This window comes from Myotis davidii, unplaced genomic scaffold (assembly GCF_000327345.1).
Source record: "Myotis davidii unplaced genomic scaffold, ASM32734v1 scaffold8, whole genome shotgun sequence".
NCBI lineage: Eukaryota > Metazoa > Chordata > Mammalia > Chiroptera > Vespertilionidae > Myotis > Myotis davidii.
In genome coordinates, this window is record NW_006299520.1 from 1,723,314 (window position 1) to 1,740,412 (window position 17,099).

General features: G+C 35.8%; 1 protein-coding gene across 7 annotated transcripts in view; it reads right to left on the reverse strand.

Moving 5' to 3' along the window:
- Positions 1–17,099, reverse strand: part of YAP1 (Yes associated protein 1) — a 114,459-nt gene that overhangs the window by 32,002 nt on the left and 65,358 nt on the right. For 4 of the 7 annotated variants that reach the window (XM_015571447.1, XM_015571445.1, XM_015571446.1 and 1 more), the window contains 2 exons: positions 9,656–9,775; positions 6,730–6,780 (listed from right to left, as the gene is read on the reverse strand). In XM_015571447.1, the coding sequence (XP_015426933.1) occupies positions 6,730–6,780; positions 9,656–9,775 (171 nt within the window). The remainder of the gene's footprint in view (positions 1–6,729; positions 6,781–9,655; positions 9,776–17,099) is intronic. The other 3 variants (XM_015571444.1, XM_006775245.2, XM_006775244.2) reach the window with 3 other exon arrangements.

Below are 17,099 nucleotides of genomic sequence, written 5' to 3' on the forward strand. Positions count from 1 at the left end.
AAAAAAAATCAATAAAATATATATATTTTAAAAAAGCACCTACTACTAGCTAAGTATTTACTACATTATCTAAGGGAATGAATCATCTCCTATCTGGTAACTTATATACATATTTAGATATAAAATGATGGTTTTCCAGTGAAAATTCTTACTATTTGATTCACAATGAAAATCTCTCTTACAAAAGGAGCAGAAGATCAATGTGCAAAAGATGCTTACCAACACTTAATAGAGCTATATATTTAAATGACAATACCATGCCCAGGAATGGTTTTTTAAATAATAAGTTTACTGAGACTGAGATATTTCACATACTATAAAATTCACTTTTAATCATTTCTATGTATCTATAGATTCCTATAATCTTCACCATTGTCTGATTTCTGAACATTCTTATCCCCCGAAAAAGAAACACCATACCCTCAGCAGTGCAACTCCAATTGAATCTTCCCCAGTCCCTGGCAACCACTAGTTACTTTGTTTCTATGGATTTGCCTATTTGGACACGTTATAAGTGGAATCAAACAATATACGGCCTTCTGTGACTGGCTTGTTTCACATAGCATGTTTTCAAGATTCATCCATGTTGTGGTATCAGCATTTCATTTCTTTTTATTGCCAAATAACATCACATTTTATGGTTATACCACATTTTGTTAGTCCATTCATAGATTGCCATTTGCGTTTTTACTTTTTAGCTGTTATGAATAATGCTCCTATGAATATTCACGTACAGGTTTTTGTGTAGACATATGGTTTCAATTCTTTGACATATATATCCAGGGATGGAATTTGCTGGGTCATTTGGTATTGCTGTTTAACTTTTTGAGGAATTGCCAAATCATTTTCCAAAGTGGCTGCATTCTTTTTCTATCCCACCAGCAATGTATGAGGGTTCTAGTTTCTTCACAGTCTAGTCAACACTTGCTATTGTCTCTTTGATTTTAGCCATCCCACGGGGAATAAAGTGGTACAGTATCTTGTTTTGTTTTTTGCATCATGTGGTAACCTAATCCTAACCTCCTCTATGTCTTTAAGTTTTGTCACATTTTGTACTTCTCTCTCTTCCCAAGCACCACCCTCCAGGGCCCTAAAACTGTGTTAAAAGTACAGCAGGTCCTTGAATAACCAATGTCATCTGTTACAATGTTGGTGAGATGCCGTAGAAACTTAGCTCTTATTTATATCAATTAGCCTATCCATGACTTACTGTATCTAAAATCTTTAAATTATTTAAAAAATATAAATAACATCATTATTTCAGTCAATTTCTTCTTTCTTCAATTCTCTATCAAAAGACTGGCATGAAAATTCATTATAATGGTATTTTTTCAAACAACACAATTATGGATAGAGCTTAAAAAAAATTCAAGAGAACATTTTCTCCTCATCACCTCATTAAGCATTTTGGGGCAGGACTCAGGGGTTGCTAAATGAGGTGAGGGGGAGAAGGGAGAAAGTGTTCTAACTAGCTTTCAAGCTCTCTGTCCTGAGTACAGCCATGTTTTCCCCCTGTACTATGAAAATCAAGTTTAAAGACTAGTTTGGAGAGAAAGTTCAGATAATGAGACTGTTGGTTTAAGAAGAGGTATTTATTATATTTTAAAATAAACCTGCCATCATGAATTCATGTTAGTGAGTAAACAGTTCCATTAATAACAGCTTTATTTATGACTACATGTAATCTATGACTATTAATGCTTTCCCAGGAAGTTATAATTTAGAAGAGATGCATATCTTCGTTTTTACAGATAAGCACAAAAATGGTCCTTTTATACAGTGCAGTGATGGCGAACCTTTTGAGCTCGGCGTGTCAGCATTTTGAAAAACCCTAACTTAACTCTGGTGCCGTGTCACATATAGACATTTTTTGATATTTGCAACCATAGTAAAACAAAGACTTATATTTTTGATATTTATTTTATATATTTAAATGCCATTTAACAAAGAAAAATCAACCAAAAATAATGAGTTCGCGTGTCACCTCTGACACGTGTGTCATAGGTTCGCCATCACTGGTCTAGAGCATGACTGGCTATCTCTCATCCTTTCATGTCCCTCTTCGAAATAGCCTTCCCTCACCACACATGCTCCAGCAGTTTCCCTCCATCCAGCCCACATTATTCCCTTACAAAACACCTTGTTTATTATCCTTCATTGTATTTAATATATTTTTTAATGATTTGTTTGGTAGCATGCAACCCCCTCCCTGATGGCTAGTTTAGTGCCTGGTACACAAATGGCACTCACATGTTAGTTGAGTGAGTAAATAAATACTGAAATAGTTTCTATCCTTAGTAGGATACTATCAGTAATGCACAGGAGAATCTCCAAGTTGAAGCAAATACAGAATGAATTCTAAAATGACCTCAGCAACAGGGTAGCAGAACAAAATGAGTATAAAACAAAACAAAAAATATGAACTGGTCTACTCTCAGCAGAAATCTATTAGACTTCTCTCTCGGGAAGTCTATAAATGGCTTTCTCTGCTTCTTGCATCCCAATCTCTGGGTTGCCACTAAAGTGGCATCACCAAATGGTTCTTCAGCACATCTTATAAGATACTTGCTATTAAATATATTTTGCAACTTGTTTTTAAAAGAAAACTATATTAAGGTTTTAGTAACAAATAAACCATTAATGTAAATGATTATTCAGTGACTTTGGTGATCTTACCCTTTAAAGTTTAAAAAATTCTATATAAATAAATTTTATAAACAAATACAAAAATATTTCTTTGCTATACACTTACTTGCATCATTGAACCATTGTCAAGTAGAAACTAGATATTAATTTAACTCCATTAACATGTCTACTCACCCTTGGAGTAGTGGAGAGACTGTTTACCATGATTGATAAACTATTTTTGCACCATCCTCCTGAATTTAACAAAATAAAAAGAATAAACCCTAAGTGTTAAACTAAAATATTCATTTTGGTAAGTGCCTGTTTTTCAAGTTAAAAAAAATGCAGAGAGTAACAATTAGAAATAATCTCTAAAAGTACGTTTTAAATCTGGCTTCGAGTAAGCCCATAGCCTAGAACTATACTTCAAATCAGCTTACACCAGGCTATTACGCAACTATATAAAGCGTACCAAAACGCACCATCTTTAAGGCAGTCAGGCTGAACCCTGCTACTGTAAGCATGTCTAAATTCCTATGTGCTTCCGAGAGTTTGAGAGCACAGATAAACTATTCCAGCCAGCTCTGCCCTTCCCCCCTCAGATGTTTGCCTGGGCATACTCACCATGTGATAAGACTTATCTTTAGATTAAAGGTTGCAAGATTTCTCTGTCTCCTCTTCAAAAGTAATTCCCAGCTGCGACCAGAGAACCAAAAGCTAAACTTAAATGGTACAATAAATAGTTCAAAAGTATCTCTGAAACCTCAATGAACTCAAATCCGTAGGTTATTGAGAAGTTACCTCAAGCCAGGACCCAAAGCAGTCACTGAAGAATTCAGAATTTAGAATATTATATTAAATTAAGGACTGAAAACATTCTTAAAAACATCCAGCCAGTCACATTTTACAGATAGTCCAATTAAATCAAGGGAAGTCAGGTATCTTTCTGAATAAGCTGGTTAGTAGAACTTGAATGTCTTAACTCCCAACTGAGTAGGTAAATTTTTCTACATCATAGTTTAATTCTTTTGAATTCAGTACATTACGAGGTGAGCAAAAGTAGGTTTACAGTTGTTCTTATGAACAGTAACATAATAAATAATAAACTCTCGCAGGTACTCACAACTGTAAACCCACTTTTGCTCCACACTGTATATAACGACCATGTAGAAAACAGAATGCTAGCTAACTTCTAACTGTAAATATAAAAAACTGGATTTTTGGAGGGAGCACAAAATAAAATGCCAGGTCAAAGAAATGCCATAACTATTTTTCTCATTAGATAATGTACACTTAGAACACTATATGAAAGGCACTCAGAGAAGAGTGAACTGTGAACTGGTACAGTACTCAGAACTTTTTATTTTTTTAAATATATTTTATTGATTTTTTACAGAGAGGAAGGGAGCGGGTTAGAGAGTTAGAAACATCGATCAGCTGCCTCCTGCACACCCCCAAGTGGGGATGTGCCCGCAACCAAGGTACATGCCCTTGACTGGAATTGAACCGGGACCCTTTAGTCCACAGGCCGACGCTCTATCCACTGAGCCAAACCGGTTAGGGCAGTACTCAGAACTTTTAACACATGAAAAAAAAAATGGAGAAATCACACTTAGAAAAGAATGCTTCTGGGATTAGAATTCTATCCACAAGTTTGAAGGGAAGTGAATTTCTGGGTAATAAAGAAGCACATATTTTCTGATCAACAGGACTTTCCTGAAGTAGAATGAGCTGCCTTATAATGTGGTAAGCTCCCAGTCAAGGGAGAGATCAAAACTGAGTTTGGGAGACATCTCTTAAAACTATGATAGAGGTGAGGCATCACAGTCTGCTCTAATCACACACCGTATAATTCTCTTTTGTAATTAGAAACTCATTATTTTGAGTAATATCCTCAAGATGAGTTACAATATAGTATATAAGTAAATACATTAACCACAGTCATCTTTTCCCATCTGAAATTTCCATATATTAGTACTGGTGAGTTGGGTGTATTTCTGAAAGATTAACTAAATTTAATTTCTTAAAATGTCTAAGTACAAAAGATCAAGTTCAGATTTTAGTTCTGTCACTTAACTATATAACCTTGGATTGGTCATAATATCCCTAGATCTTAGAGGAGCTCAGATTTGGGGCAATATTCCCTACTTCTCCCAGCATTAAAAAAACAAAACCAAAAAAACATTATGGGGAGTCACAATGACTGGCTGGCACTGCAGCATTTAGTGGGCCAGGGATGCTGACTGTCCTGCAGCGCCCAGGATACACCCCTCCTCTTTTGAGAAATACTGATTAGAGGAATTATAAATTTCTCTTCAGGGCCAAATTTTGTGAGGCTTTTCTGTTAAAAATGTTTAGTTAGCAACAGTTCTTCTTACCTGAATCATAGTGAAACATCCCCCCCCCCCATCCTCCTGCATTGTAAGCAATTAATAATATAGCCCACAACCAAATACTGTACTGACAATAACTAGGAAAGATTATAAGAGGGTAAGGAAAACAAAAAACACAAAACACCCCTGTTTTTAATGCATGGATATTAAGAAATTTACTTTAATAAAATTCAAATGATTAGATGTTGACATTCTATCTACACAAGACTTCATTAATATAGTTAATTCCTGCAGCCTTTAGTGTTTTTCTTTTTCACACCTCTAACAGAACAGACTTAGGTATTTAACTGGCCATTAGGAGCACTTTCATCAAAAGTAAGATATTACTCATAATAACTATCAGAAATATTTGGTCTTGAAAAGAAAGGTTAATGAATGTCTAAACAGTTAAAAATTGTAATAAACCTCTATTTATGGAAAATATTTAACTTTGATACGATATGCTGTTTGGCTTTAGAACTTAAATTATATATAGACACATATTTACTTATACACATATATATTTACTATATATTCTTTTTCATTTCTTAATATTTTAGAAAATTCTCTCTCTCTCTCTCTCTCACACACACACACACACACACACACACACTCACACAGAACATATAAAGTTTTCTGAAATTGAAACAAAGGACCAAAATCAACATCTGGATTTTAATCACCTTTGACAGTTCCATGAACAGAATTTCTAGGCACAGAATTGTTATTAGGAATTAAAGGATATTTTGTTTTTGCCATACGAGATTGTTCATTACTTCCTTTAAAATGCAAAAGATATGCTTTTAGTCTAAACCAGCCGTGGGCAAACTACTGCCCGCGGGCTGGATCCAGCCCGTTTGAAATGAATAAAACTAAAAAAAAAAGAAAAAAAAAAGACCGTACCCTTTTATGTAATGATGTTTACTTTGAATTTATATTAGTTCACACAAACACTCCATCCATGCTTTTGTTCCGGCCCTCCGGTCCAGTTTAAGAACCCATTGTGGCCCTCGAGTCAAAAAGTTTGCCCACCCCTGGAAAACTCTGGTTCCAATATTTTATTTATACCAAAAATGTCTTTATCCCAGTGGTACTATCAGTATTTATTTCCAGAAACACAGATTGCTAACACTATTTAATGTCTTTCTATATAAACAATCGGAACAACAACATTACATTAAAGATCAGTTCATTGACTATCAGTGTTTTGGAGTAGATCTTTTATTCTGAAGAACAGAAATTCTAATATTTTTGTGTTTTCATTAGGGCTTTTACTGAAAAATATTCATATGACTGTATCATAAAAAACAGTGATTCTACAACATACAAGAAAATGTTTATATCTGAGACTCCATGTTTACAAGTATAAAATCTCTAGGAAAAGAGTGTTTATATGAAATAATGTAATGGCCTTCATAATGCTTAAGCATCAGTTCTCTTTAATACAAGTTTAAAAACATTCTTAATATAATTCCGTAAAAACAAGCAAACAAGAGCCCTCCTTTTTTTCACCCAAAGCCAGTATCAGTGAGTCCTTATTGCCACTTCATGACTTGTTACAAATTATTAATAAATTCTCTAAAATAATATAAATGTTAAAGATAATATTGGTTTTAAATGTTAAATAAGAAAATCAGATTAAAAAGAACCAATCCAGTCTCCTTTAAATAATCAGGGGTAGCATAGATACATAGCTAAGAAGAGATAGAGAATAAATCCAAATCTGGTTTACCAACTTCTAGTCCAATTCCTTTTCCACTTGATAGCCACTGTTCAGTTAAAGCTGCAGCAAAGGAGACTAATGGTGAGGAAAGGTGAGTTCCAAAATCAGAACCAGTCCTGGAAGACCCCACGGCTTCCCATATCAACCTTACTGATGTGCTCAAAATTCCTTCTACTTGGCTTCTCTTAAATTACCTTGCAGCTGAACGCCTTGGGTTTCTACCCATGCACAAGGCTTAGCCCTCCTGGCAAGATAATGCAGAGAATGATCACTCTAAATAAACAAATGGACCTTATTTGGGGAGATGTATTTCCTATTAAGTCACTGACTTCATATATTGCTTTTTTATAAAATTTTTGACTTGCTGAGAGTGAAATGAGAGCAAGGACAACTTCAATAGAGGGGTAAAGTTTACCTGTGATAAAGAAATTTCTCCCTGTTGTCTATTGGCTCTCCTATTGGTGTGACCCTCTCCTAGAGAATATCACTTTTCAAATTCTAATAAAATGTTAAACAAAAAAAATTAAAAATAAATAAAAAGAACCAATCCACAAGTTACTATTTAATTTCCTGAGATAGATGGATTATTAACTTTATGTGAAATATGAAGAACTGATCAACTGTTCCAACATAATCTAAAGCATCTGATAAAGAATAGAAATATACAAGAGACCAGTATTTGAAGGAGCTGAGTGATAAAGTTAAGCTTATATATACAGAGATGTATCATCCATTCTAAATAAAAGGTTAAAAGACACAGGTCAAATTAACTTAAGCTAAGAATTGGCAAATATTTTAATACAGATTTGGGGTATATAGGAAAGCAAACTCCAAAACCATAAAACAATATCATACCATTTGTTTGTGTCTGCAGGGCTCAGAAGGTCAGAAAGGGGATAGTTTATATTTTTTTGGCAGAGATAAAACACACTCCACTATAGAACCTCAGATTTCAAGGAAAACTCGTTCAAATTCAGCAGCTAACAGCTTGTCTCTATTCCCTGTCACTCTAGAGCAGAAAAACCCACACTTTTTTTCTTTCCTGCCCCCTTCCAGTTACACTTGAGCTCTCTGACTGAAAAGGTCTGGAACAGATTAAAAGTTGGACTACAAAATAAAAAGCTTTTGGCATGTTGTCAAGCCTGTCTGGAATACACATACACAGTGGGCCCAAAAAGGGAAACTAAAGGCACTAAGATAATTTTATGAAGCTCTTTTTGGCATATCTAACGGTATGATTGTGTGTATGTATGTGTTGGAGGTAGGGAGGAAGCATTTTTTTTATACTTTCTCAGATTAAAACAAAAGACCACGCTGTGTGTGTAATTAATGGATCTACTTTAAGCTCACAGCGAAGTTGTTTTATTTCACTGTTTAACTGAAAATACTTTAAAAAACAACAACTTTGTTCCAATTTCTGATTCTGTAGTTAGCTAAGAGTTAATCATCATCTTTCATAACCCTATGTTGGGGGTGGGGTGGAGGGTGAAAAAAAAACACCCCACAGTACCATTTTAAAAAGTTTCCAAAATGTGGACAAGTTGAATTCATTAAAGATGATTTAAGGAAACATGGCTGTTATTGTTCCAGTCCATACAAATGGCAACATTTATTAAATTCTCTACCTTACTCGGTTTCCTGTTTCAACCACAAGGGCTTATTCAAGTATTAAACAGAATCTGAAGTTGCAAATTATTAACATGCCATGTAACTTTTTTAACACCCAAATAGGTCTTGAAGTTCATGAGGGTAGCATTTAAGGCAAGCCGAATATCTGTCAAAATGACAGTCTCTGCCCTGATCCCATCTTTGACTTTACTTGAATAGGGGGTGCAATCCACAAAGCTGACCAGTTTAGGGCAAACCCCAATGTTGGGGTTGCTTAAAGGTATACATAAAGACATAGGAGAAAAGTTTATAACATTCCTGACAGGGAAGTTAATTTTACCCAACCAGCCCCGGGCTGTTCACTCGCCCACCCCCGCACCCCCTGTGTTTTGATGGCATTCACAGAGTTAATTCCTCTTTCCCATAAGGGCCCCACAGTTGTTGTTAGGTCAACCCCTGTAAAGCTTCAAAGGTTCCGTGTCCCCTCAGTCTGACCTATTCAGTGATCTGCACATTGTTCTCATTTAGCTGCATTCAGTCCAAGACAAAAACTTCGAAACCACAATGATCTGCTGCTTTTTAGAGTCATTTTTCCATGGCTTTGGAAAAATCTCAGAAACCTAACTGAAGAAACTGAAAACAGTGAAAAAAAAAATGGATAAAAAGGCATTAAAGCGCTTGTACTATTATCAAAATGTGCACAGTTGTAAGAGTTTTCCTTTGTGCAAATTAGTGATTCGGTCGTGTGATTTGGAGAGGAGTATGACTTTGCTTTTTGTTTCCTAAATGTAAAACAAAGGACCATTACTTAAAAAAAAAATAAAAAATAAAAAGGCCAGAAGCGAAGGGAAAAATGCTGTCATTGGTCTTATTTCTAGGGCAACAGGGTATCTCAACCCCCCGCTTATGACAGAAGAGATGACAATACCAGGCCACAAAATGGTACTTATTACTCTCTGAAAGCAAGCCTAAAGCAGACACCAGGTCACTGACAAAAGCTGGTACCCAGGTTTTAGATGCAATAAGACAGCCTGATTATTACTGTAGAAAGATAATTTTAAACAAATCACTGTGTCTCCCAAAAATGTGAAAGGAACAGTGATTCTAGTTAGTCAGTCACCACAACATTCCCTCAATCCCCTAAAAAGCTAACTTAGATCTGACTTTCTTAAGTTTAAAGTGAAAGATATAAAATAGTACTAGAAAACTTGGGTGAGCAGTCATTTTTTAATACTACAAAACAGTGCAATTTTATTTAAAAGTACCTTCCCAAATTCACATACAAAAAATTATAATCAAAAATAACTAGAAAGGTTTTGAGATGAACCTTTACCAAAACGAGGGTCAAGCCTTGGGTCTAGCCAAGAGGTGGTCTTGTTCTTATGGTTTATATAGTAAATTTCTCCATCCTGAGTCATGGCTTGTTCCCATCCATCAGGAAGAGTACCTATAAATACAGAAAAAAAGTCATGGTTTTTATTTGGTGCACCTAAATAAAGTGGGAGGAGTACTAATTAAAAAAGAAAATACGCCTTGAATAAAACAATTCATTAAAACAACCTATATAGCAGGTTCTTCTCCACGAAAAAGAAACTACCAAATAATAAAATCTACATTCCCCAAAGACACAGATGGAAAAAAATGAGATTTTCAAAAAAATTCCTTTGGAAGTCACGACCCAAATAATAATTATTACTGTTAATACAAAACACAGAGTGTTACAGCTCAGGTACTACCTGCCAAACCCAGTTTTGTGACAGTACCTTCCTAGGGACTCCAAGGTTCTTTAACAAGGAATAAATGTGAGTGTTTTCAGAATATCTGAAATATCATACCATCTGTTTAATATAAAGCACACTTTAGCTAAGCCTGCCAAGCTTCATTTATTTCCATTATTTATGTGATGGGCTCACACCAAGAAAACTATAATAGAGAAAACTATAGTTTAAAAAAAAAGCTTATTTTTAAGCAGCTCAAAAGTTCTACGTGGCTGGGAGTTTAAGTTTGTCAGTTTTGAAACAGGGTAGGTTAAGTGCTAAAACTGTTGGAAGGCAAATTTCTCAGAAGCAGCTGTGGAGTGAGGAAAAATGTCTGGGAGATAAGACTAAAGAACATAGCCAATCTAAGATTATTCTATCTTTGTGAGGGTATGGAAGCTAGACAATTGCTTTTGGTACGTAATAGCTAAGAAAAAAGCTATTAAACTACTAAATTCAAACATATTTCCTCCTCTATTCCTTTTCTCCCCTTTCCTTCCCCACCAGGAGTCTGGAGAGGGGTGTAAATTGGAAATAGTGTCTGAGTAAATGCCTAAAATTTTTCTATCAATGGACCCACATGAATTGAGTGTTACTGTATGCCAGTTGCTATTCTAAGTGTACTAAATACATTAACTCATTTAATCCTTACAACAACCAATGACATACACAGCAGTATTAACTACATTTTAATGAGGAAACTGAGGCACAGAGTGGTTCAGTCTGATACAACCTCACAAAGCTAGTTAGTGTTAAAGTGATATTCAAACCCAGCAGCCTAATTCCTGAGCCGTTGTTCTTTATAACTACACTAGTGGCCCGGTGCACGGATTCGTGCACATTGAAGAAAATTAACTAGAAGGAATATTTTAAGATCACTTTTCACCCTTTCTCTATAATAGAAGTGTCAGAGATGAAAGAAAATTAGTAAAAAGTATATGAAAATAATATATAAATTGATTAATAAATAAACAACATGATATAACAAAGATTATGTAAAAACAAAAACATGATATAAAAACAACATTGATAAAAACAATGACTATAAATTGATTAAACTTATTCTAATATCTCCCTGTATACCACATTAAGAGTAAAAACACTTTCAGAGTGCTTGACTAATTTCCCTTGTGAAATATTTACAAGTTTAACTTTAACGTCACAGGCTCTTCAACTTTGATGGCTTGGTTCTTATTGAATAGAGAAGATTCCAACGTGCGTAATTATATTATTGGGAGATTCCACAACATTATGTGTTTAATAATTCTTTGTGGAGAAATGCCAAAAGGGCAGGAATAAAGTATTAGGTAGACTGTTCACTGTGAGCTTTGGAGAACCAGAACAATATTAAATTGTGCCAAAACAATATTACATTGTGCCAATAGTTGGTCTTCAGATACATTCCGTCGACAATGCTGGCTTCTCTCAGCTTCAGAGGTACACTGTACCAACAGTTGTTCTTCAGACACATTCTATGGACGATGTCATTCTTTCAGCTTCAGAGGTACGTTGTGCCAATAGTTGGTCTTCAGATATATCCTGTTGATGACGCCAGCTTCTTTCCGTTTCAGAGTACACTGTGCCAATAGTTGTTCTTCGGACATATTCTGTCGACGATGTCAGTTTCTTTCAGCTTCAGAGGTACGTTGTGCCAATAGTTGGTCTTCAGATATATCCTGTCGATGACGCCGCTTTCTTTCAGCTTCAGAATGTCAACAAAAACAACCAAATTCATGATTGACGAGGACAGATCGAAATACACGCATATGCTTGGCGTCAGCAAGAGCTTTATATGTATCGTGCATGCGCGAGTCAACCTTTATTTTTAAATTGCCAGTGTGTGTCACTTGTACTGGCCAGTCGGTTGGTCATACCGTCGGTCACTTAGCCATACATACAAATATATATATATATATACATACACACACACACTCACACACACACACACACACAAACACACACATATATATTTCTTTTTATTCATGTCCCACATCTAAGACCAGGGTTCTTGTGTAAAAACACAAGTTCCTTCTTTCTACATTGATAGTCCAAGACAGACTTATGAGTGATGCTGAATAAGTCACTTTGGTAAAACAGACCATTCACACAAGCCCATGGGACCCCAAGCCCTAATTCTGGACCAGTTTCATATGTATCAGGAACAGACCCATTTGTTACTAGACTGTTATCAAAAGATTTGCTTTGACAAGGGGCAAAATCTGGTTAGGAAACACAAAGATGCATGAAATCCTAGAGAAGCCACTAGCAGTGGTTCTCCACCTTCTGGACCTTTAAAACAGTTCCTCATGTTGTGACCCCCAACCATAAAATTATTTTCGTTGCTACTTTTCAACGTAAATAACTGTAATTTTGCTACTGTTATGAATCGTAATGTAAATATCTAATATGCAGGATGGTATTAGGCAACCCCTGTGAAAGGGTCGTTCGACCGCCAAAGGGGTCGCGACCCACAGGTTGAGAACCGCTGCACTAGGGGACGACAAGACCTGCCCCCAGGCCTGATGTAGAGTTCTATACATAATGCTAACCATGCCCAGAGTTGGAATTTGCTGAAAGACATCCATGTTTACTAAAAGGCGAATGGAAGCAAACTTCTCTTACACGTTCAAATCAAACCACTTTTCTCAGTAGCTTTCATGGCCACTCTGGGCTCTATTTCCCCACAGGAAGGGAGAACCTCCAAAACTGACTACTAGTGGTTTATTACCACCTTTAACTATGAAGATGGCTCAAATGCAAAATCCTTTTGAAAAGAACTAAAATTCTAAGTTCCTAAAATATGGTGATGAATAAGTCACTGGATGCCTTTGGAAGCCTCAACTCAATTCCAGTAGACATCATTATAGCCTCCAAACCTGACTGAATACGTGGTGATTCTCTACCTTTTTAAAAAATAGCATCACCCCTATCTGCTCACCCACTTCAGCCTGTAGATGCCACTTAAGTTCTCTCTGACATGTTCTAGTCAATCTCTAAGAACTCAGCCATCAATAGAGAGCAGCTCTTTTACCTTACCCCAGCGGTTCTCAACCTGTGGGTCGCGACCCCATTGGGGGTTGAACGACCCTTTCACAGGGGTCACCTAAAACCATCGGAAGACACATATTGAATATATAATTACATATTGGTTTTGTGATTAATTACTATGCTTTAATTATGTTCAATTTGTAACAATGAAAATATATCCTGCATATCAGATATTTACATTACGATTCATAACAGTAGCAAAATTACAGTTATGAAGTAGCAATGAAAGTAATTTTATGGTTGGGGGTCACCACAACATGAGGAACTGTATTACAGGGTCGTGGCATTAGGAAGGTTGAGAACCACTGCCTTACCCTATACAGCTTCCTTCCTTGGCACCTGAGTGCTCAGCTCCTGCCCCATCCCAGTGTCTTCTATCCAACACCACCAGTTTTCTTCTTACAATATTACCTAATCAACTTTTTCCAACTTTTCCCAAAACTATGCCACCTCCTTGCATGTACTGTTGTGGTTATCACAGTCTGCCCTGCCCCTTATGAATGTACTCATCTTGCAAGAGAAAGAGCTCAAGTGTCACCTTTTCAATTTAGCCCTCCCTGATTACTTCACACAAAATTACTACTTTCCTCTTCTACTCTGTATTAACATTTAACAGATAACACTGTAATTACTTGTTTATATGTCTGTCCTCCTGGCAACAACCAAGTCACTCATATTTTAACTTGTAGGCTAGTATCTGAGTAATTGCTCAATAAATATTTAATGGATAAATGTCCTACCTTGTAATACTTTGAACTTTCTATAAATGAGCTGAAAATTATGTACTACATACACTATTTTCAATTGATGTTTATAAACAGAATATGTGAATGTTATTAACCCAGTGCCTTTTACTCCTTAAACTCTGTGTTCATAAATGTATTCATTTTTACAACATGGAAATTTCAAAAATGTTAAAAATTGCAGAAATGCAAAATAAAAAAAGCAAAAATGTCTTATTATTTACTCCCCAGAGGGGAAACTAAACAGCTTCAATTTTGCGATAGGTTCTGGATTTTTCTTGTGCACATTCTACAACATATGCACACGCATTGATGCCATGCTCTATCTGTACCACACCACTTTATTCACTTAAGATAGTATGGGATCTTTTCTTCATAGAACACATAGGTCTCTCATTCTTTTTAATGGCTTTATAGATCTTAACTGTATGGAGATATTAGAATTCATTTATCCCATCCCTTTCCGCCATATTGGATACCAGAGTTGTTTCTAAAATGTTTTGCTGTTATAGCAGTGCAAGGCACAACTTCTGGGGGTACCGAGGGCAGCAGCACCTCTGTCACTCCTGGCTCCATCACTACCATCCACAATGGTGACATTATCACATCTAAATCTACAGAATGGCTCTCCGACCTAGGCACTGTTCTTATCCCTGTCACACAGATGGAGCACAGGGACTCAGAAAGGTCACCTGCCCCAGGGAGAGGAAAGAGTTGATCCAGAGCTTCTGATTTTAAACCAAAGAATACACTGCTTCCCAAAGATATAAATACATTTCCATAAACTTATGCATTAAATTCAAAGTGGAATAGTGACTTTATCCCTTTATATACAAGTTTAAATCATTAAATATTTATATGCCATATATCAAGTATTTATCACATACAAACCATTAAGTATTTAGTATTTTACTAAAAATAGTGGACTTTAAGTCCTGACCCTGAGGCTCACTTGGTTGGAGCATCATCCCATATACCAAAAGTTGGCAGGTTTGATCCTTGGTCAGGGGCATATGGGAGGCAACCAATAGATGTTTCTCTACCACATAAATATTTCTCTCCTCCCGCCTCTGTCCCTTCTCTTCCCTTTCCTCTCTCCAAAAATCAATAAACATATTATTGGGTGAGAATTTTAAAAATTAAATTCAGGAAATTTATTGCCAATACTATTTTTATAGACCTAAACAATAAAAAACAAACCTCTAAATGCATTAATTTTAGAAATCAAGATATAAAGGAGAGACAAGCCCAGTACAAATAAACAGTGTAGTAATTGCTGCCCATTTTCCTACATTTCTAATTAAAGAATTAAATTATATGCATATAAAATAGATTACCATACAATTAATTTTATAATCACTCACATTTAAAGCAAAATGTCTATGCTAAACAGAAAGGAATGCTTTATATATTAATTTATGCTTTTCATTTACCACTCTGGCAAAAATACAAAGTGGGCAAAAGTAGGTTTCGTTGTAATACAAATAAATAATACAATAATTAATAAATTACAACAATAAATTGTGTTTTGTATACCCACGACTATAAAGCAACTTTTGCCCACCCCTGTATAATGTTATGTGGAAAGAAACGTCCAAAACTGGATGTTTTTTCTATGTAAAAGGAAAAGTATGGGCCAAAGGCAAAAGAGTAAATAAGGAAAGATTACTATTTAACAGCTTTGAACCACACGTGAATCATTAATATTAGAAAAAGGAAACTAAAAAGAAATCTTCAACCTTAAATGTGAATTAAATAAAATAATACAGATCTGGGCTTTATTTAGGGGAAAAATTTTTTTTAATTTTAACAGTTCTTAGAAATTTAATGACTAAATAAACATGTTAAACTAAGCTAACTGTTGAATAACCATGAAAAGCAGGAAAAGCAAGAATGATATATTTTCTGAATTGGGCTAGAGATAGAATGCAGTGAGGTAAGTTCAAGGGGGAAATTTGGGCTTCCCACAAAATTAAATTTATAAGAGGAGACATCACAGGGATTGATGCCTTTGAGTTCAATCTATATCCTGATGTTAGTGCGCCATAAATATTATAATTTCTCCAATATGGAGTATATAAAATGAAGCAAATGTAAGTAGAAACTTTTTATTTACAAAACATGGTCTAAAACCGTGGCTCTCAAACTTAAGTCTGTGTCAGAAACACGTGGAAGGCTTGTTAAAACAGACACCCCAACTGAATTTCTAGTTCAATCAGTAGGGAAGGGGTGGGCCTGAGTATGCTAAGATTTTGCTGATGCCGGTCTAAGGAGCTCCCTCTGAGAACACTGACCTAAAATACCAACTTCATATTCTTCACCAGGTAACAGAAGTGCTCTTGAATTTATCTAACTTACAGTGTTTTCTTCCAGGCTAGACTGTGAAATATCTGAACACAGGAGTATATATTATGCATTTTTCTATTTTATTGTCTAGTAGAGTGCCTACTACTCAGAAAGGGTGGGTTATAAAAAATGTTGGCTGAAATTAATGCAATCAAAATGAAATTCAATTAAAATCCTTTATTTATGTTTATGAAACAAAATGTTCTGTTTTATTCTTTTCATGTAAATTCAGATTCTCTATTATTTGGTACCACTTAAACAGAAGGTACTGGATATAGCAAATTCTTTTTATTCAGAAAGTATTTATTGAGCCCCTACTATATTCACTGAGAATGATACCTTTAAGCTGAGAGCCAACACAATCCAAGTCCAAGGATGTGATGATCTGGGGCATGAGCATTCCAGTCAGGTGAAACACTGAGGCCAGTATGGAGTGGACAGATACAAGAAATGAGGTACAGTGGTCCATTTTGTTTTTATCATTCAGACTTGACCAGAAAAGAACGAGTAATACCTAAAGGGAATTGCCAATACTAAAGGGCAATACCAATTTCTCCAAACTCATGGACAAGTCAAAGCAGGCAATAAACATTTTCATCCCATATCACATCCACACACACTAAAGGTAGGCCTTTAGACATGGGAGTTTTTCCAGGCTGGAATATCGTGCCTGGCCACCACGTATCAAAGTCTTTTTGGGAAAGAGGAATAAATAAAAAATAGGCTCTGAATCAAGAAGGCATTGAGAGCCCGGCCGACATGGTTCAGTGGTTGAGCATCAGCCTATGAGCCAGGAGGGCACGGTTGGATTCCCTGTCAGGGCACATGCCCAGGTTTCAGACCCGATCCCCAGTAGGAGGTGTGCAGGAGGCAGTCA